This window comes from Hevea brasiliensis, chromosome 9 (assembly GCF_030052815.1).
Source record: "Hevea brasiliensis isolate MT/VB/25A 57/8 chromosome 9, ASM3005281v1, whole genome shotgun sequence".
Classification (NCBI taxonomy): domain Eukaryota; kingdom Viridiplantae; phylum Streptophyta; class Magnoliopsida; order Malpighiales; family Euphorbiaceae; genus Hevea; species Hevea brasiliensis.
In genome coordinates this window covers 8,922,957-8,945,274 of record NC_079501.1, presented here as the reverse complement: position 1 = coordinate 8,945,274, position 22,318 = coordinate 8,922,957, and the positions used below count along the sequence as shown (strand labels likewise).

Genomic DNA, 22,318 nt, shown 5'->3' with positions numbered 1-22,318 from the left:
TTTACCTATTATCATAAAAAAAATTTTAAACCGTCGTAGGGTGGAATGCGCAATATAGTACATGCTGTCGAGTGTGGGTGATCTTGCTGAGCGTGCAACCTCCGCAGGCCATGCAAATGTCTTTCTGTTTGGTGAATGAGTTCCTGAGTCATTGCCAAATGGCATGCAAACACTATGTGCACGTTTCCTTTTATGGAAACATTAAGGTACCTGGCCGATATTCAAAACGTTTGATAGTGTTGAACACTCCCAAACGTGTTCTCTTTTTATTGGTTGTTAATTAAGTTACTTGAGCTTCCGGTCCTTTATAATTTACATTTCTCAAACAAATTAAAGTTATTTTCTCCGCACTTTCTTTCCCCTCATTTTCTCTTCCCTCACTTTCCTTCCCGCCCGTACTTAGTTCCAAAACAGAGGGTAGTGTCTGGCACTAGGAGAGCATTATGCCATAATCAAGGAAAACTGTACAGGCAGCGACCACAGAGTCACATACAAACGTCTGCAAACAGTGCATTACATCCACTAAGAAAAAATAATATAATATTTTGTTTACCCTTTTAAATAAGAAATTCATTTGTTACTTCCGATACAACAAGGACCATATCGATTAAATAAATAATAATAAAAATAAAATAAAATATACACGTCTAACTGTGTTGTATATCTTCTACTCTTCTTGAATTTAATACAGAGAGAGAAAAGTAATTTATGTCACACTCAAAATTAAATGTGAAATTTTATATTAACAGAGGATAAATGTGATAAATATGTTTAAGAAAAAGAGAGGGGAAAAAAACTATAATATGCCCGTTCAAGTTTCAACTGTGTGTAAAGATTTGGTCGCCGTTATTACAGATTTTATTTTAGCGCCTGGCAAGTGGGAAGGGTAGGTTGGTGATTTTGAGTAGAATACCAAATCTTGAATGCTAGTTTTTATGTCCAGGCGTCGTGGCTCCAGGGAGCAATTGCCAATGTCAAATAACTTGCACGTGCTTCGCTAATGAACTTAAGCAACGCTTTGAAAAAATAAAATAAATAAATAAAACAATTTACGCTCCATTTATTTTTTAAAAGATAATTTATATTAAACTAAACTTTCATTTTTTTAATAAAAAATAATTTATAGATGAAAAAATATTTCTATAGTAATTATTTTTTTAAAAAAATATTTTTATAAAAGTATTTTTTTATTATTTAATTACAATATTAAATTAGTGTTATATATTTATATTATATATAAAATTGTTTTTAATAAAATTATCAAATTTTAGAAAATAATTTTTTCCCTTAAAAAAAATTTAATTTTCTTTTTAATTAGAAAAATATTTTCTATAAGTGACACAAACATTAAAAATACATAAAATATTTTTCAGAAAAATATTTTTTATTAAATAAATAGAGCCTAAAAATATGTATTTATATTATACTCATGTATAATGACGAATCCATTGCAAGAAAAGAGAAGTCGATTGACTCTCCTTTTTTTATAAAGTACTTTTATATATTTATATATTTACTTAAATTGATTTCTCATTAATTTAAGTATTAAACCTTTTATTTTAAATAGAGAATATTTTTTTATTAATAGAAAATCAATTGACTTTTTATTAATAGAAAATCAATTGACTCTTATACATATTGAGCAAATTATTATGTGCTTATGGCGTAAGTTAATCTTTACTCACAAAAGGTATGGGCCTTCTTTTTCTAAATTAAACTCGATTGCTTTTATATGAGTATTGTAATTATTTTTGAATGCATTAAATATATTATATAATTTGCTTAAATATTAGCATTGAATAAAATTTTTTATAGATCCATCCCAGTATGTATTAATATTTTTATATTTTAATAAAATTGTTAAAATTTAGAAAATAACTTTTTATTTATAAAGGAAAAAATCATTTTCTTTTAAAATAACTTAATTTTGCTTTTAATTAAAAAAATATTTTTTATTAATTTAATTTCTGAGTATCTAAACATTAGTAATAAATTTTCTAAAAAAATATTTTTAGTCAGAAAATGGAGAGAAATTACAAAATCAATTAAATAACTTATATTTTCTATTAAAATAAGTTTTCCATACCTATAATTGTCAATGAGCATGGATTGGTTTAATGGAAAAGCTCTCTAATCTTCTCTCAATGATCACGCGTTTAACACTTACAGTAGACAAATGGCCACATATAATTTGTTACTTTTTAATATATTAAAATTCTTAATTTGCCTACGGAAATAAACTCTCGATTACCAAGCTATACTCCTTGGAGTGGAAAGACACATGCTTCATTTTATGTAGGATTAATCTCAAAGTTTCACAGCTTTTCCCCCTACCCACCACCAACCCCCACCCCAACAACCTCCCAAGGGTTTTTGGCCTCTTGATTTGCCATCTTGGGCAACTCGCTCCTACTCCTTTAGTTAGGGGATGGTGTGTATTTTCCTTCTCCACACAACCCACATTCGGTGACGGTGAATTTTACATATTTCTTGAGGTGTTGATTTATTAATAAGCAGTGCTCCAATGCGAGGGTGTATTTTTGGCCTATATTTGTCTTATGTTTTTGTTAATGTAATTGATCTAAGTAGTTTGGAGGTAAATCTAGTGGCTATGGGTTGATAAATTTCGTTATACCTGCATGGGTTTGTGGTTGAATACTAGTGATTTGTCATAGTTGTGATCTTCGATTTGGATCATCAGCTTTGTTTTAATAATGGCAGTGTGAAGTTTCGGTGGGTTGGTGATAGCTCGTAGAGTGGCCAATAAACATTTCTTGCCTGCAAGGCATGAGTGAATTGCCAAAGAGTGATGTCGCCTTCTTCTTCCTCACTACCAGTGCTGCATGCGCTACTTAAAAAGTTTTCTTGGCCCACATGATTCTACAATGTTCAATTTGCCTTAGCAATAGATTTTTTGCTCGACCCTGGGTGGTTCTTGCTTGGGGCCTTTGTTATCAGGCATTCAACCAATGTGTAGCCCCAGCCTTGGGAGTTAGTTTGCTCAAATCTTCCACTGGTGAAAGTTTAAATATGCAGTGATGCTTGGTTCTTTAGCTGGTCTTTGTTATATATTTTGTGGCTTAAATTTTGGATATATTTTTCATGGACTTGAATTGTAATCCGACCCTAAAGTTTCATGCTGCCACCCGATTAGGATAAAAAGTGAGATCTGTGGCAGTATCCGTCGATGCCAGAAGCTCATCACTGATCTCCTTAGGGGTGCGGAGGCAACGCCCCCGCGGTATGAACCATTATAAATATTGTAATATTCTACCATTTGCGATAGAATTGTGAGATATTCGGGAAAACACACTGGGATTAGGGTTTGAGAGTTTTGATTGATTGTATTTTTCTTTTTTCATCATAGTGGAACTTTTTCTCTTATCTTGCCCATGGACGTAGACCTTACGGTTGAACCACGTTAAATCCTGTGTTATTCTTCTTCTATTTTTAATACTGTATGATTGTGCAATTTATGTGTGTACTTTAGATTTGCGTGCTTGTTATAAAAAACTGGTATCAGAGCTTTGTGCTCAAAATCTAGGGTTTACAGATAGCGTCGTCTTCAACGAAGTATGAGATGGAGAAGTTTGATGGCGGATCGAGTTTCAGTCTGTGGAAGATTAAAATTAAATCTTCCTTGATCCTACAAGGTCTATGGAAGGCAATCGAGGATAATTTTTTAGAAGGTATGAAAGAGGCTGAAAGGGTTGATCTAAAGGAGAGAGACTTGAATGCGATTTTCATGATTGTAACTGATAATGTTCTACGCGAGATTACTGGTGAAAGCTCAGCATCTACGACATGGAAGAAATTAGAGGAGTTATACTCTGCCAAATCGCTGACTAACTGCCTGTATTTAAAGAAAAGACTTTACAATCTGAGAATGAGCGAAGGTACGCCCATTAAAGATAATATGGATGAATTCAATTCAATCATTATGGATCTGAAGAATATTGATATTGAGATTGATAGTGAGGATCGGGCCCTTATTGTATTATGTTCTTTGCCACCCTCCTATGAAACTTTTGTTGATACTCTATTGTATGGGAAAGACAGTATTTCACTAGACGATATTAGTAATTCTCTAAAATCAAAGGAGTTGAAAAAGAAATTTCCAGATAATAGAGAAAGATTTGAGGGGGAAGGTTTGGTGAGCAGGGGAAGAACACATTCAAGGGAGGGTTCTTCCAGCAGGAAGAAATTTAAGGCCAGATCTAAGTCAAGAATGAAAAAGGCCAACTGTTTTGAGTGCAAAGAGTAAGGTCACTACAGGAGAGATTGTCCCAAGTTGAAAATAAAAAGGGAAAGCAACCAGAAAGTTCTGCAAATGTGGTTGATAGTTTTATTGATTCTGATGGTAATGACAGTGCTGGAGAAATTTTATACGTAACTTCAGATCATGGACAAAATTTCTGGATTCTTAATACTAGTGCTACTTATAACATGTGTCCACACAGAAATTGGTTTGTCACTTACAAACAAATGAGTGGCAAGATGTTTCTGGACAATAATCGTGTATTATTTGTTGAAGGAATTGGTAACATCAGATTGAGGATATTTGATGGTGTTGTCAGAACTATAGAGTGTTGGCATGTTCCAGAACTAAAGAGGAACCTGATTTCTCTTGGGACACTTGACTCTCATGGATTCAGATACCATGCAAAGAATGGAGTTCTCAAAGTGTGCAAGGGCTCTATGGTACTCATGAAGAGCAATTTGGTTTCATGGTTGTATTTTCTTCAGGGCAATACAGTTTCAAGGGAAGTTGCAGTAGTATCCAGAAGCAATAATTAGAATCAGTATCAATTGTGGCATATGCGTCTTGGTCATATGAGTGAAAGAGCATTATCTGTGTTAAGCAAGTGAGATTTGTTGAACGGGCAGAAAACAAAATCCATGGATTTTTATGAACACTGTGTGTTTGGCAAATAGACCAGGGTCAAGTTCGATAAAAAGGCAGTGTGTAAGACCAGAGGAACGGTGGATTATATCCACTTAGATCTATGGGGTCATAACAGAATCCCTTCCAAGAGTGGTGCCAGGTACTTCATGACTTTGATTGATGATTACTCTCGGATGATGTGGGTGTATTTTCTGAAAACAAAAGATTATACATTTTCAACCTTTGTAAAATGGAAGACGATGATTGAGAAGCAGACAGAAAAGAAGGTCAAGCGTCTTAGAACTGATAACGGGTTAGAATTTTGCAATCGTGAGCTCGATGCATTCTACAGCAATGAAGGTATAGTGAGACATCACACTTGTACAAGGGCACCACAACAAAATGGTATTGCAAAACGCATGAACAGAATGCTTTGTGACAAAGCACGAAGCATGCTCTCACATTCAGGATTGGGAAAGGATTTCTGGGCTAAAGCAATTAATACAGCCTGTTTCTTGGTTAATAGATCTCCATCTACAGCTATTGAGTGCAAAACTCCTTTTGAGATATGATCCGGTTCACCTACTGATTGCTCTCATCTGAGAGTATTTGGTTGCCCTGCTTATGCTCATGTGAGAGATGGTAAGCTTGAGCCGAGGGCAAGAAAATATATATTTCTAGGGTGTGCATGCAGGTGAAAGGCTACAGGTTGTGGTGCAATGGTCCAAAGTCTCCAGGATTAATTATCAGCAGAGATGTGACATTTAATGAGTCTGCTTCATTGGATAGTCAAAGGGAGAAGTCAATAGCAGAATCAGATCATGGTGTCAGAGAACAGGTGGAGCTTGATATTGATACTTCAGTAGTTCAGTCTAGTGATTCAGAGGACGAGGTGCAAGATCCTGATCAACAAGAGGATGTACCTGAGCAACAGCAACATGAACCATATAGCATTGCAACTTGTAGAGAGAGAAGACAGATTAGACTACCACAGAGATATGTATATGCAGATCTAGTTGCGTTTGCCTTGTCAGTTACTGAAACAGTTGATGTGCATGAACCCAGCAATTATAGAGAAGCTATTTCTTGTTCAGATGCAGATCAATGGGTCGGTGCTATGAGTGAAGAAATTGAATCTCCTCACAAGAATCAGACTTGGGAGCTTGTAACATTGCCTAAGGGACAAAAAGTGGTAGGTTGCAAATGGGTGTTCAAGAAAAAGGAAGGTACTCCAGGGGTTGAAGCACCTCGATATAAGACGCGGTTGGTAGCAAAAGGCTTTACTCAGAGGGAGGGGATTTACTTCAATAAAGTATTTTCTTCAGTTGTGAAGCACAGTTCTATCAGAGTCTTACTTGCTATGGTTGCTCTTCAAGATCTAGAGCTTGAGCAATTAGATGTGAAGACAACATTTTTGCATGGTGAGTTAGAGGAGCAAATTTATGAGTCAGCCTGAGGGATTTGTCATTCCAGATATGGAAACCGTGTTTACTTGCTTAAGAAATCTTTATATGGTCTGAAACAGTCTCCTAAGCAGTGGTACAAAAGATTTGATACATTCATGATTCGTCATGACTTTAATCGTAGTTCATATGACAATTGTGTATATCATAAGAGGCTTTCAGATGATTCCTTTGTTTATTTGTTGGTGTTTGTGGATGACATGCCTTTACATACTTATTGCTACTAAAAGCATGTCACAAATTAATATTCTGAAAAAGCAGTTGAGTGATGAGTTTGAAATGAAGGATTTGGGTGCTGCAAAGAAGATATTGGGAATGGAAATTACCAGAGATAGAAGTGTTGGGAAGCTTTTCTTGTCTCAACAGGCCTATGTTGAGAAAGTGCTTAAGCGTTTCAACATGAATAATGCTAAGCCTATGACTGTTCCGTTTGCTACCCATTTCAAGTTATCTACAGACATGTCACCCAAAACAGATGAGGAGATGAAGCACATGTCCAGTATTCCCTAGTCGAGTGCTATTGGTAGCATCATGTATGCTATTGTATGCACCCGTCCTGACATTTCACATGCAGTTAGTATTATGAGTAGATACATGGCGTGTCCTGGGAAAGAGCATTGACAGGCAGTGAAATGGTTTTTGAGGTATTTGAAGAGTACTATAGATGTTAGTCTGACATTTGACAGGGCCAAGATAAGTGATTCAGTTATTGGCTAAGTGAATTTAGATTTTGCAAGGGACTTAAACAAGAGGAGATCTTTGATAGGTTATTTGTTTACTCTCTCTGGAAGTGCTATCAGTTGGAAGGTAACATTGCAAGTTACAATTGCTTTATCTACCACAGAGACTGAATATATGGCCTTAGTAGAGGCAGTAAAGGAAGTTTTATGGTTACAAGGTTTGGTAGGTGATCTTGGATTGATACAGAACAAGGCAACAGTGTTTTGTGATAGCCAGAGTGCAATACATCTCACAAAGAATCAGATGTACCATGAGCGAACTAAACACATTGATGTCAGATATCACTTCATTCAGGACATTATATCTCAAGGGACTGTAGTTGTGCAGAAAGCCTCTACACATGATAATTCAGAATATATGATGACCAAGAGAGTCACAATCAGCAAGTTTAGGCATTACCTAGACTTGGTTGGTGTTTTTAGTGCTTAGGAATGCCTTTTTACGAGGGCATATGGCAAGATAGAGAGTTTTGTGGATTATTTTGTTAATGATAAAGGGAATTCAAGCCAAGGGAAAAATTTGTTATTTTTTATAACTTGAATTTTTGATATATTTTTCATGGATCCGAATTGTGACCCGACCCCAAAGTTTCACGCTGCGACCCAATTGGGATAAAAAGTGAGATCTATGGTGGTACCGAAAGGCACAGGCCAATAGGCCCGGGTGTAGACCATTATAAATATTATAATATTTTATCTTTTATGATAGAGTTGTGAGATATTCGGGAAAACACACTGGGGTTAAAGTTTGAGAGTTTTGATTGATTGTATCTTGTTCTTTTCATCATAGTGATACTTTTTCTCTTGTCTTGCCAGTAGACATAGACCTTACGGTTGAACCACGTTAAATTTTATGTTATTCTTCTTCTATTTTTAATACTGTGTGATTATACGATTTATGTGTGTACCTCAAATTTGCGTGCTTGTTATAACAATCTCCTTCCTGTCCTTAGAGATGTAGTGCCGTGCTTGAGAAGTTTCGGGTTTAGAGTTTCAAGCAGATTATCCATCCGAGCTAGGTTTTTATAGTGGGCCTTGAGCCATCTTAAGTGTGTTGGGGTTTAGACCTAGGGGCTATTTAATGGACTCTCTGTATTGGACTCTCAAGTCCCTGCAGTGCTTATACAAGCACTCAAAGAATCACCTCTCACTATATGTGATCACAAATTTACCGCAATAAATGTAAATATGTAATTACCTAAATATCATAATTGGTCGACTAGGCACGTTCTAATGGAAAATGCAGCCTTTCAGTACTGGATTTACGTGGGACCATTTTTGACCAAGTAAGGAGATTTGAGTAGTAGAGATTCAAACCTGACTCTACTAAGAGGAAAAGAGTATGTAAGCATATATTCACATTCTAAACATGATAAGGGGTGTTCACTTTCCACTATAAATTTGCTTTCCAACTGTACTTCTAAAGTTCATGCCATGTCAAACGATTGTGCGAAGGGATCTCATCCCATCAGCAATTATAATTCTAAAGCGTAGTGATTGATGTTGGTCCTTCCTACTTCCTCATTGCACCTTAGAAATCATTGGTAGACTTATGGGGAGTCAAGTCAAGGAAACAATTATAACAGACAAGTTATCATGGCTGCCTTTCTCATATGCAGTATTTATAATACACTCTGCCAATGAGGTTGAAGACAGGCATGAGACTGGCATCTTTGAATCTTCAATTCCTTGGAAATGTGAATTCCATTGAAAAATCAGATTACCAATATCCTGTGGCGTCAAGCTCTCAAATATGCCATCAGATGCAACCACCAAATGCGTATCATTAGTAGTTAAAGGCCTCCAACCTGTATACTCGGGCTCAGCTATAACGCCATACCTAATAACAGAGCATGAATATGTTTGAATTAGAAGACCTGGACAATTGTTGATAACTGTAATTGATAAATGATTTCATCAATTTCCAAAATCCACCACCTTCTGTTGGATTCCAAATGAACTCATTATTGAACAATATTGACAAGGAAGAAAGAGCCGGAAGGGCAGGGAAGCTAAGAAGCTTTTTAAGCTAGAAGAAACTTGCCTTTTCAGATATACATCACCAATGGAACGAGACATGGCAAGCACTCCACTGACTCGAGGCACACCCCAGTTAGTGACAGAACCACCAGCTGCTTCAATTCGAGCTCTTTCATCTTCCCTGTCTGGATGATGATCATATGTTAATGCTGTTGCCGATAGATGAGCTGTTGAATCACCTACCATTTCATCAAAAGTACAATTAAGCATCTCATCTCACAGATATTATAAGATCAGCCTAAATTTCATATGCATGTAGGTCATTGGTGTATGCAGTTCTGCCAACAAATACAAGCATTCTTTAACTTAGGCAGAGGAAATAGAAAGAAAAGGAAATGACAAAAGAAAAAAAGAAAGATTTAGACCTTCAGTCCTCAGAGCAGACTGAATTTTCTCCGATAAAAGAAGAGCCTTCGAGTCACCGACATTGGCAACTAATATTTGCCGACCATACAAAAGAACAACAGTGGCAGTGGAGCCAGAGAAAAAGTTATTTTTAATAGCTTCCTGAAGTATAGAATGAAGCACAAACAATGTTATGACTTTGGAGGAATGAGTACTGGAAAATTAGAGTGAAATAAATTTGAAGCGTGTAGAAGTTTAGAACAAGTCACTACTTGCCTGAGAAAACCTGAGATCAATGTCACCAATTGTCTTGGATAATGCTTCTTTAAGAATTTCCAGCTGAAATGATTTATAATCGCTTGAGGTAACACCCCATTATGATGTGCCATTACCTTGTATGTTTGGAACACAACATGCAGGTAAAAGTAATCAAAAAGAAGTTTTGAAGCCATCTCACTACATCCCTTTCCACCATGGCCATCAAATACTGCTACAATTCCAACTGCTTCCTCCTCAAACCCATTTTGCCAGCATCCTTAGCTTCATAAAAGTAGCTTCTTTTAGTCAACCGTCTTACGCAATGAATCAAATTCAGGGTGAGCCATGATTCTAATAATTTCTTAAAAGCTAGTGCAAATTTTGGATTTTGATTACAATGGATAATATTATAAAGATTAACTAATGCCATTTGCTTTTGAACTATTCTATTTACAAATTAACTTTACGAAGGAAAAAAGAGAATTCAAGATTCAATTGAATAAGATTGTAATTCAGTATAACATACAAAATTTACAAAAAAAAAAAAAGATTAGGAATAAAATAAATCCAAAATGTGATAAAAGTGAAACTTCAAAAACCAAAGAAAAGAGAGAAAGACAGGTGTTACCCAGTAATGGTACTTTGATATCAAGATTACAAGCTATAGCATCCTCTTGGTAGTCCCTGCGTCCCTGAAGGATGGCAAACTGGCAATTCAGGTTTTGATTTTGAAGAGATCCAGCGGGAGAAAGAACCCACTGTGGACACTCCGGATATCCATAAACGGCCGGAGCGCCACCATCGTCATACTCCATCATACATGACACCGATAACCCATATGAAGATGGGATCGTAATCAGTACAACTCCAAATAAGAGTGACGCTATCATCAAGTTTGTGGCAGAAGATAGAAAAGGGGAACTCTGGAAATGAAAGCAGGTTTATTTTTGGAAAAAATTTTCAAGAAAATAGCAAACATTTTACAAGATCAAAGAATTTTTTACCTTTAATTTGGGCTTTTTTTGCTCGGAGTGAACAGTGAGGTGAAAGGACAATGAAAAGAGGCAAAGAGGTGGTAATTATTTTCTTTATTTGGACATTAAAAAAAGGGAAGGAAATTTTATTTTATTTATTTTCTTAATTCAATTCAATAATTAAAGACAAATTTATTCACTTGACAGAGGATTAGAGAATGTAATTCATTTTTTTAATTATTTTGTCAAATATCTAAATAATATGAGAAAATTAATCTTATATTCCTCTTCCAACAATTTTTTTTCTTCAAATGGAACCCTTCAAATATGTGTTGATGAGCTTTGAATTAAAAGGATGACTTTCTCATTTAGATGAGTATTCTCTTCTATCTTTTATTTTTGGGAAGAATAATTCAATATAATATGAATATAAGATTTTATTCAATGTTTTTGAAGCACGTGCTCCTTCCCTTCTATTGAGATGAGATCCACTTGCCGTAATATATAAAATAATTGTAAACATGTTTTCAAAAAAAAAAATAATAATAATAATTGTAAACATACAAGTGGATATGATGCATTAAATTTGAGTGCCAGAAGCTTCTTATAAATTTCCTATGAATACTTTCATTAATTAATTAAATTATAAAAATAGAAAAGCATAAGTTACAAAAAAAAAAGGAAAAAAGTTTGAGGATGGGGAATGAATAGTATACAAGTTGCAGGGTGATGATAAGAACCAAGTATTTCCCTTGCATGCCATAGTTTAGTTTTGGCCTTCTGGATTCAAAGTTCATGGCTGTTTACGCGACTGTGAAATTCCAACATTTCTTGATGGTTTGGGTCCACGGAGAGAGCAGCTCGACAGTCACGTAGGGCGGCCAAGACATCACCAATGTGCTCATAGAATGCAGCCCTCAAGTGTAGAAGGTGAAGGTCTGCTTTGAATGCAATTGCCCGTGATAGTTCTGCAATGGCCTCCTTCTCCTTGTGGTTGTCCATAAACACTGCACCAACAACAAAAGCCGTGCAGAAGTGTAAATTCAATAACAAATTCAAAGAAAGTTCACAACAATAAGAAACTGAGAGCATGTTTCTGTCTTGGAAGTTCAAAAGAGTATAAAAAATAACAGCCGCAACATAAAGAACAATCACAATAAAATGACCCCTAATTACTAATTTGGCCCTTTAAAACTTAAATGAATTCTCACTCAAAAATATCGTGATAACATTAGGTGGGGCTCTTCAATTATTTCTATGTGAAAACTATATATTTGGTACTATAGTGATGTATAGAAGGAATTTAATCTGACCTGCAGCTCGATATTTGTAAGGGTACACACGAAGTGGATCTAATTTTGTCACAATTTCAAGATCTGCTTTTGCGAGTTCACGGTCACAGTACTCAGACCTCTTTTCATAAGCAGATGCATTATTCCGGGCCTTTTCAATCAGTTTAGTCATTTCCTCATATGCAGCAGCCTTGTCATTTCTGAGAAAATGGACTCGTGCAAGACCCTGGTGCGCTCTTGTGTGTCTGATTTTAAGCGCATTTATGTAGCAATCACCTGCCAAATCTAATTTCCCATGGTCAACATAGACGCTTCCAAGATTGTTAAGTGCCTGGAAAATAAAATTTGGAGAACTAAAATGTTAGCACTTGCATGCCTGTTTATATCTTGGCTTGCAAACATCATGCCAAAGGCATAATGCATTGGAAAATGATAATTGATTCAACAATCTGCATCATATTGATAGTTATACTAATTTATAAATAAATGAACCATAGAATTATTCAGATAGCAGACAGATTGTGGATTGACAAATTCCTAATCCTGAAATTCCATTCACAAGTAATCTTCCACAGATCAGTCTTAAGCATCCTTTTCAATAAATGAACTTTTCCTCCCAAAGGATCAGCAAGTTTTGTACATTACCAAAAACTTCAGGTCAACCTACCTCATTCAATTGAAGCTATTGTACATGTCTCCAACTAAGTAATATATCCTGATTTTCTATCACGTTCAAGCAAAACATAAGAGATCTGTAAGCTCATTCCAATTTCACCTTTTGCTGCTACCCCATGATAAACATGTTCTAGTTTATGATGTGCACCCTACTCAAACCATGAAAGAGCTGTCATTCAAGTTTTCCAGATTTTGATATTACTCTAGCAGATCCCTTAGAATTAGCAACCGTATCTTTCTTCGCAGCCCAGCAGAAAACAATATTAACAAGAGATTATGCCCAAAATCTTCTCATGTTAACTTGACTTCCATAAGTTCCATTAAATATGAATGCTCATGGTAATGCAGTTCTCACTCTAAATTCAGAATCAACTGTTGCATTATTCTTTCACCACTTAATAATTATTGCCTATCATAGCTTGTTGTGAATTCACATTTCACTCTGTTACCAATAACAACATGTGGCTATGTTCTTTGATCGAAGCCAAAGTTATTGACAGCATAGAACCTTGAAAAGTTGGGAAAAATATGAAAGCAGATGATGATTCTTGCTTTTTTTTTTTTGAAGATAAGCCAATATACTGCATGAACATTGTATATGTGGTAGCAAATGCTAGCAAATCAAAGGAAGGAATATTGTAATGAAAGATGTAAGGGACATAAAAACCATACCTGCCCTTTCCGCAATCTGTCTGAAGGGCACTTCAAAGCATCTTCAAGCAATGAAACAACAGTTACAGAACCAGATGGATCACGGCTAGAGTCAGCCAGTGCATAGGCTTTAAGGAAGAAGGCCTCAAAAGACCTATTAAGTTTGATAGATTCCTCTGCTTTTCGAAGCCCTTCCTCACAATGACCAGTGTCATACAAGATCCATCCTTCATAAACTAGACGTTCATGTTCAGTTGAAGCATGTTGACGGGCTAATTGTAAGCTTTGCATGGCAGCCTCAGGACAGTTCAACCTGAAAAAGTACAGATATGACAAATGAGCTCAGTAGCAAACTAGAAATCTTAATTTAAACATCACCATGCAATCCATGCCAACATCCTGAAGCATTAAATTACATAGATGAGAAGATTCAAGGAAACTAGAACAACTAGAAAGCTTTCCCACCTCACATAAAAATTAAAGAACATACTATGCAAGGTGGGAAAATAATGCATGGTAAATAAAACTAAGCATATGCTCTGATTTTCACTCAAAAGAGGATATTTCAAAAATAACCCCATGCTTCCATGATATCACAAATTTTGGCCACATATACCAGCCAGCACTGCAAGGACCTTCATTAAAATGCTGTTCATGTCCTGATGCTGGGCTCGTTATGCTTGATAAAAAAAGTTAGGTGTTGGTCTAAGTAAAAAAAAGAATTCAAGAGATTTTCCTAATGCCAGTTAAATATTACAATTTGAGAACAGACCTAAGAAGAAGCAGAGACTGTCTGAAATATAGAACCCCTTTTGGTGCATCAGATTCAAGCATTTGGTATATAACAGAGAGGGATCCTATATCATCAACTGAAGACCACCTCTCATACAATTGCATCCAACAATCTGCTGTTGTCCAATTCCCAACATGCTCACACACAAGGGTCCGAAGTTGGTATGCTGCCACCCGCCCCTCAAACATTCTATAATCTGGGGAGAGTGTAAGAATTGCCTGAACATCACAAAGGGCTGCTTGGTAATCCTCAAGAGCAAGATAAAAACAAAATCGGAGTTCCAAGCATTCCAATGCAAGTTTAAAACCAAGAATCCTGTTGATTTCTGCAAGTGCAGCTTGGACATTCTGTCTCCTCATCAAAGAAGCAGCACGATACATGTAGGGATATGTGAGAGTCGGGTCTAACTCAGTTGCTTTCTCAAGGTCCTCATATTTATTAATGCCTTCGCAGTACAGGGACCTCTCTTGATACATCCATCCCAGTGGGGTAATAGAGGAAATCACAGAGCTAAGCCTGTCATAAGCCCAAAGTCTATGGCCCCTAATATAACCCAGTCTAGCCAAACCTGATACAGAATATATATGACCAGCATTCAAAGCTGCCTCAAAAAGACGTTCAGCTTCATCATACTCTTTCCTCAAAAGCCTTACACATCCCAACTGATGAAAAGCCAAAAGTTTCTGCTGCTTGGTTTCAGCTGATTCCACCAACCTTTCTAGGAAGCAAGCTGTTTTATTGGACTGAGGATCAAGGTTCATGGCAACTTCACTTAATAAACAGTACAGAGAAAATGAGGCAGCCCCAACCATAATAATTCTTTTTTGTTTATCAGCATGGCTAAATATTTCCACCACTCGATCATCATTCAAACAAGTAGGAAGCTCGTGCAAGAAAACTCGCAAACATGATGCAGCAAGGACGGAAGAGTTCTCTTGAAGAGCAAATTCCATAAGTTCTACTGCATCTTCTACAGAGGAAACCAAAGATGCAAGTTTCCTATCACATGCATCTTTTAGCCTTTCACAACAAAACTTGTTTGCAAAAATCAATATTTCTAGCAAAATATTTGGGGAGACTTCATTCAAATTTCCAGTCACACTGAATTCACTTATTGCCTTAAATCCCAAAGGGGATATGTTGTTTTCAGAAAAATCTATGATTTCACAAAGAGATTCTGAGAAACACCCATTAAGCATAGCATGGAATGGAGCAGAAAGGCCCGCAATTTTCTTCCTATCACAAACTATCTTCTCATCTCCAATTCTAAAAATCACATTTCTCAAATTACAGTCGGCATTCATTATAGCAGTCTCATTAGAATTCGAATTTAAATCAGCATGAAGCTGCGAGACAATATCTATTGGTCCAAACTCTTCTGCACATTTACCACAAGTGGCAAGCAAGTCGGAAATAAGCTCCTCTCTTTGCTTCTCATATTTTAACCAAGCCCCAAATACGAGCTTCTCATGCACAGTGCTTGACTTCTGCCAGGCTGAACGGAGGCTTCTTCGCATCAATTTGACTTCTCCAAGGCCCCTAAAGACCTGAAATTGCAACAAATATAGATTTGACCTCTCTTGTGGAGGACATGATTCAAGTTCTTCATGAATCTGAGCTAAAACTTCTACATAATCAACGGGTTTAAAAAAGGGTAACACTGGAGGTTCAGGGACCTTGATAAGAGATTCTCTACAAATAGGAATCCAAAAGAGAAAAAAGAAAAAAAAAAAAAAAAAGAAATCAATCTATTGTCGAGAAAGGAATTACATATAGTTATTGAAACTATAAGAGATGAAAACAAAAACTTACGCAGATGAAGAAGAAGAACACGAAGAGAACTTGGAAGAAGTGAGTTTCGATAGTTTCCCTCTTTCAACCTGAAGCCATGACTGTGGATTCAAAGCATGGAGTTGTGACTCTTTACATGACTCAGAGGGGAAGAAAGTCCTCATTGGGCATAAGAGATGAAAGAAGTCCCAGATCTCCACAGTAACCAGATGGATTTTTTCTTCACTTTCTTCCACTCTCTCCCCGTCCCCCACCCTCCCCAGAACTCCCAAAACAAAAAAAGTCAAAAGGTGAAAAGAAAAAAGTTAATATTTTCTTGTGTTCACAAATCACTCCCTCAGCCCACAAAGCAACGAAAACACAATAAAAAAAATCAGAAAATGCAAACACATAAACAAACATACAGACACCAGCAACAATATCACTCCGTTAGTTTGACACAGTTCAAATAGAAGGGTACTCACTCAGAGCAGCAGCATTACAGATGTAATGAGTTAGTTCTAATTGACAATAATGACTAACCAGAAATGCAGTCTAGTAGCTGCAATTATCTAACATGCAACAAACATTAGCATTTAGCATTCTCCTTCAACAACAGATAAAGCAAGATGAAACAAGAAAAGACCAAACTCAACCAATAGCTACGCAATATCTCTACCAAAAAGGCAACCAAACCCACACTATACCCCACCCAATCCTCTCATAACAAGGCCAAAAGCAACACAACGAATAGAAATAGATAGAGTTGAGTTATGACGTCGAAATTGAATACGGAAATCACATATTACAAGAGCTGGAGCTTGCAGATGCAGGAGAAATCAAAGTGAAGGAATCCAAAGGGAAAATTTCTGAATTCCAACTTTTGTGAAGTTTCTTTTGTTTGGTAAAAGGGAAAATCTTTTTCTCTTTTCTTGGCTTTTCCTTCCGTTGGAGACCATAGAAAGGGAAGAAAGATTTGGCGACGCTGTTGGTTTGAATAATAAAACTAAAATTGTTTTTTCTTTGAAAAAAAGTGATAATTTTGAGTTTTGACCCTGTGCCCCCATGGAATAAAAAGCGACGCCGTATTGATGAGGTAAATGGATTTTTTTTTTTTAAATCAAAAGGTAAATGTATTTGGACTTTCAAGTCTCGGAGTTAAAATTGTCTAGTTTACACATCAATAATCGTATCATTAAAGTCGTACCCTTTCAATCATTAACAGATTGAATTCTGGCCATTGTGCATTCAGTATGCCTGCTGGGCGGAAAGTACTGTGTGTGAATTGTGATTGCTCCAGTCTAGCCACACATTAAAACTATGCTTGTGTTATTAATCAGACATTCTTATAATATAATATAATTATTATTTTATTTTTATATTTAATTATATAAAAAAAATAATGATGTTATAGACTTGTTATGGTCATGAGTTTCATTTTGATTCAAAATAAAGTCGGTTTAGATTGATTTTGATTATGAGTTAGACCAATTGAGTTAGAATCAAACTGTGGCAATGACTACCACAGATCCCATCTAGGTTGAGCCCAAAATCAGTAATTAGAGTAGAATCAACCCAGACAAACCTGGGATCAAAGTATTCAACATTTGACAAAATAATCTGCAGAAAATTAAAATGTTAATTGACAAATGACTAAAATGGCCCTGAGTTCCTTCCTTGCATTCCTTCCCGTTGTTCACTTATAATTCCTCCATACCCACATGCGGACGTCCTCATACAGTCATGCTTATGTCAGATTTTTACCTATTTGGCAGTTCCTCATTTTATTTTATATATATATATATATTTTTAATTTTCATTAATTTGACACCCTTAGATATAAAATAATATCATTACTTTTATATTACTATTTTAATTTTTAAATTTCTTTTGCTTAACAAATAATACATTTTTCTCTCTTTTCATTTACAGTACTTCATGTTGGAGAATCACTGGCTGGGCTATCGCTACTTTGACGATGCATATTTGAGGAACTGCCCCTCGTAACCTGATTTCTTTCCCCTTTCTTTAAAAACAAACTGATCATAAAAGGACAGATTCTGGGTGCTCAATAATTCTATGCGTGATTAATATATTTTTATGCAAAGAAAAGAACATGTCCTTTGTGTTGTATTTTTATCATATACTAAGGAAATAACAAAAATTCAATGCCCATCCATTTCAAAAAGATGGTAAAAATCTAAATCTTTCTCAATTTATAATATTTAAAGTAGTATTTAATATTTTAATTTTAATTAAAATATTATCTTTTTTATTTATATTATTTAAAAATATAATATTTATATTAATATTTATACATTAAGAGAGTAATTCATATTAAAATTAATAAAATAATATTATTATTTTTATATTTAATAATTAATATAATAAATAATTTTACTAAAATTAGAATATAAATAATTAATTATAATTAATATGTAATAATTAATAAAATAATTAATATCTATTAAAATAATTAATATAATTAAATATTATTTTAAAAATTATTAGTGAACACGGTCTTAATGGGAGAGAGAGAGAGAGAGAGAGAGAGGAGCAAATCTAATGACCCATACCATGAAAGTATGATTTAAATTTTCGTCTGACATTGAGAGATTAAAAAAATTTATTTTAAAAAAATTAATTATTTAAATTTTTTTTTATAAAAAATATTATTTTAAATATTGTTATTTTTAAGATGGAATTGTAAATAAAGCTCAAGGACAAGATTGTCAGCCTTGGGATGTCACTGCGGAAATAATATGGTCCTCAAAATAATTGAAATATAAACAAAGCGACTAAAGAGACCAACCGTTGGTGAGGCTTGGCCACCTTACTAATCAGAGAAAGAGAGCAGGCACCCGCAAGCATCCAAGCAAAATAAGTACATATCATTTTCCACTTCATCAATAATTTGACTTTTTCTCCCAGTCATAGTCATAATAAATATCATGCATACATACCATACCTCTGTCACTTATCCTAAAGGCCTAGAAGAGCCTCCTGCCCAGTTAAATGAGTCCTTGGTGGATGCCCCACCTATCCTCCCTCACATGGCTCATGAATTTCCATTGGCCAACTGCAATCTCTTCACTCAGAAGTCAGAAGTTCCCAACGGATATCAATTTCAATTTATTCGTCAAAGATATCATTGTTCAGGCTGCTTTTATCTGCTCATGCACTTTTGCAGGCTCGCTCGAATGATTTTATCATGACCAAGAGTAATGAGGTCACGGCTCAGGTAATGGAATTAGCAATTGCCCACTACATGATCAGTTACCAGTTACCACTCGCTATTAAGAGAGACAGATTGGGTGGATAAATATTGATAAATCGAACTTGGAATTTATCTAACCAAAAGAATAAAAAAAGGGCCGCAACTTCTATAACTCACTATAGCTTATATTACAAACTCTTCCAAATGAGCTAATCTCTATAGCCTTCTTCAGTGATATCAGAAAATAGAAATGGCAACTAGTGGAATTCGTATGTTCCTCGCTCACAGTGATAAACATGTCCCATAACAGATTCAACCTCTCCATTTTCAACATTCTTGTACATCTGCAATAACGTATACAACAATCAGAAATCATTGTTCATCCTTAACCTTTTTTCTATATTCATTTACAGATGATATAAGAGGCAATTATCATCAATTGTCTTCAGGGCAACGCCATTGCAATGAAATGATTGTGCCTTGTGATCACTTGTCCATGTTACCCTCAGTTTTTTGTTTCCCAATTAAACTAAATGTGATTTAATAAACTTATCTGTTTAATTTCCATTATCACTTTCAAAGGGAAAAAAAAAGAGGAGTTTAATAGCAGGAAACACTATTGTATATATTTATCCTGGAACAAGAGTTATTGACTAATTAGGGATCCTTTTATAAGGTCATTCATGTGGTGTGGGTGAAGTTATGATAAGTTTGGTAGACTATAATGCAATGTCATGCAATCAAATTTTATATTGAATCTCAATATCTAAAAGTTGATTGTATTACATTGCATTATGGTCTACAAAATATAGCCTTATAGTCTACTAGTTGAAGCAACAGATGCTATATCTAGCACAATAGTTGCCCAACAAAACTTAACTGAGCAAAAACATTAAAGCTATGTTAATTTGGTATACTGTAATGCAATCAAATTTTTCATTAAAATTAAATAAAAAATTTAATTGCATTATAATCTATCAAATGTAACGTGATTACTTGAAAATGATAGTAACTATGATAGATATAAATTATGATAGCTTGGTGACAAGCAGGGATTTCTAGAAAGAACCAACAAGTTGCAAACTTAAGAAACACATGATAAAAGAAATTTGTGTCATGCAGTACGTTTTATGATAAAATTAACTCGGTAAACAACTCTAGAGGATAAAAATTGGTAAAAAGAATACAAGAAAACAATAAAAGCAACATGTGTTATTCGCATGATTTAAAATTCTTCAATTGCAATCTGTATCAATTCAAATGACATAAGATAATCTTAAACATTCCAAGAGAGCATCATGTGTTATTTCCACTACTAGATAAAAATATTTATGCCACAGATGAGCCTGTGTTACATCATCAGCAGGAAGATAAGAACGCTTTGCTCTATTCTTAACAGAGCTCTGGTTGATGCACCACTTATGTTCCATTGATCATTTGAGAATTGATCTCCCACTCGATGATGTAAGGCATTGCCATCTTTCTCTTGTTCTTGAAACTTCACGTAACAGGAATATGGGACTGCTTGATTTACTTTGTTGTCATAAGAGCATATATACTATCTATGATACCCGTCTTTTAGCTTCTCAAGATACCTCTGTTCTGATGCTTTTCTACTTATTGGGCCTTCTGAAACATTTTAAAAACAGATAGTAAATATATCATTGTGAAAGAAGTAGAAATCCCGTTAATAATTGAGTATTTATGATGAACCAATTTCTACCTACTTATAATCACTGGTTGCTACACTATGGATGGAGAATGAGAATCGATAAAGAAATTTTTAAGGGAAAGAAGAAAACTCTTTCTCCATCAAATTCCCTTGTATTATTTTTAAATTATTTATAGTATTTCACTAATATTGAAGCGGATTCTAGAAAACAGATTGACCTGGCCTTGGAAACAGACTGATTTGATCAACTAAACATGGTTAATTTACATGGGATGCCAAGATATTCAAAAAAAAAAAAAAAAAATCAGTGTCTTGGTTTCAGAAGCAAAATCAGTCTGAATTTCAGAACCTGGTACAATCAATAAAACAAACCCTCACGAAGATTGGCAAAACAAAAAGCTACCGAACTAGTGGAAAAGTTCAATAAGAAGAGATAAGCAACATATGATATTTCAAAGGTTTCCTGTGCAAATGCCATAAAAGTAATAGGAAAGGAAATAGGAAAACAACTTTGACAAAGTGGATATACAGTTATCATCAATTGGAACAAGAATTCAAGAATTTGATCACAAGTCACTCCAATGAAGAGCTATCAAGTTCCCGTTTCTCACAGGGTTTATGTTGAACCATTCAATTCAATATAGTATAACAGATCCCATTTATAATTTGCAGCCAAGAAGGAAAATATTAAATACAAATGTATTGAAGTAGGAATAATCTAAATTAAATCAGTAAATGAGTGCTTCGAAATATTTAAAGTACCAACTGATAAAGGACAGCACTAATTATGATATATACAGAAGTCTATTAATTGGGGTGTCATCTGCACTAGTTGGTTTTTGAAAAAAAAGTTATGAGTTTTGACTTATACCACGCATAGAAAAGGGAGAGGCAAGTCAGAGAAATAGGAATTTTATCATGAGGTAACTAGCTTAGCATAGGTATTAACCTAGGTTGTCTTCATGTGATATGTTGCTCTCTTCCCTGAGCAGCTGACAGTTTTCTGCCACTTTACCTGTAAAGTAAAACCAATGAGAACCTGTTAGAAAGAATTATCCAACTAGAAATAGAAAAGCCCATTATCAACAAACATTGCACCTTAAGAAAAGAATTGCAGGTCATTTATGCCGTTAAGCCGCTAATAAGTAAATATACCTCCCAATACTCATCATGTTGATAATTTTGGACTCAGGAGCCATAATACTAGTACGAATACGCAAGGACAATAAATAAATATTCATGCATACGGAGCTTGAGAACCAACCTGTCCATAGGGTTGGAAATATCAACATATAAGAACTAGGAGATGTTTTGACATTTGGAGTTTCTAGTTGGCATGGAATGGGCCGTAATTTTGGAATTGTGTCAGATGAAGTTTCCAGAGAAAAGTGGGTAGGCATTAGGCAGCAAGCTGCGTTATTGCTCGCGCCTGATAATAGTTATATCAGATGGCCAGTCTGCATCAGTATACTCTTCATATAGCCTTCATGCAAAAGAAAAATAATATCTGGCAGTCTTTCTACAGAAGAAATTTCTACCCTAT

The 22,318-nt window shown here is 35.1% G+C and overlaps 1 protein-coding gene, 1 long non-coding RNA gene and 1 pseudogene across 3 annotated transcripts; all 3 read right to left on the bottom strand.

Annotated features, from left to right (window-relative positions):
- Positions 1–8,415: 8,415 nt before the first annotated feature.
- On the bottom strand, positions 8,416–10,669 carry LOC131183028 (probable protein phosphatase 2C 51; annotated as a pseudogene).
- A 637-nt stretch (positions 10,670–11,306) lies between these two features.
- On the bottom strand, positions 11,307–16,897 carry LOC131183027 (ETO1-like protein 1). 2 transcript variants are annotated; one of them, XM_058152740.1, is made up of 5 exons: positions 15,929–16,897; positions 14,096–15,808; positions 13,345–13,636; positions 12,019–12,328; positions 11,307–11,712 (listed from the first exon to the last, which is right to left on the bottom strand). In XM_058152740.1, exons 1-5 carry the CDS (start codon positions 16,069–16,071, stop codon positions 11,492–11,494), a joined length of 2,679 nt encoding a protein of 892 aa, XP_058008723.1. In that variant the 5' UTR covers positions 16,072–16,897; the 3' UTR covers positions 11,307–11,491. The 2 variants fall into 2 exon arrangements, with proteins under 2 accessions (XP_058008723.1, XP_058008724.1); XM_058152741.1 differs by having other exon boundaries at positions 14,096–15,663; positions 15,929–16,067.
- A 3,596-nt stretch (positions 16,898–20,493) lies between these two features.
- LOC110673569 (uncharacterized) lies at positions 20,494–22,082 on the bottom strand. The gene is made up of 3 exons (XR_002498514.2): positions 21,931–22,082; positions 21,725–21,790; positions 20,494–20,732 (listed from the first exon to the last, which is right to left on the bottom strand). It is a non-coding gene; the product is annotated as an uncharacterized LOC110673569 (long non-coding RNA).
- Positions 22,083–22,318: the final 236 nt, after the last annotated feature.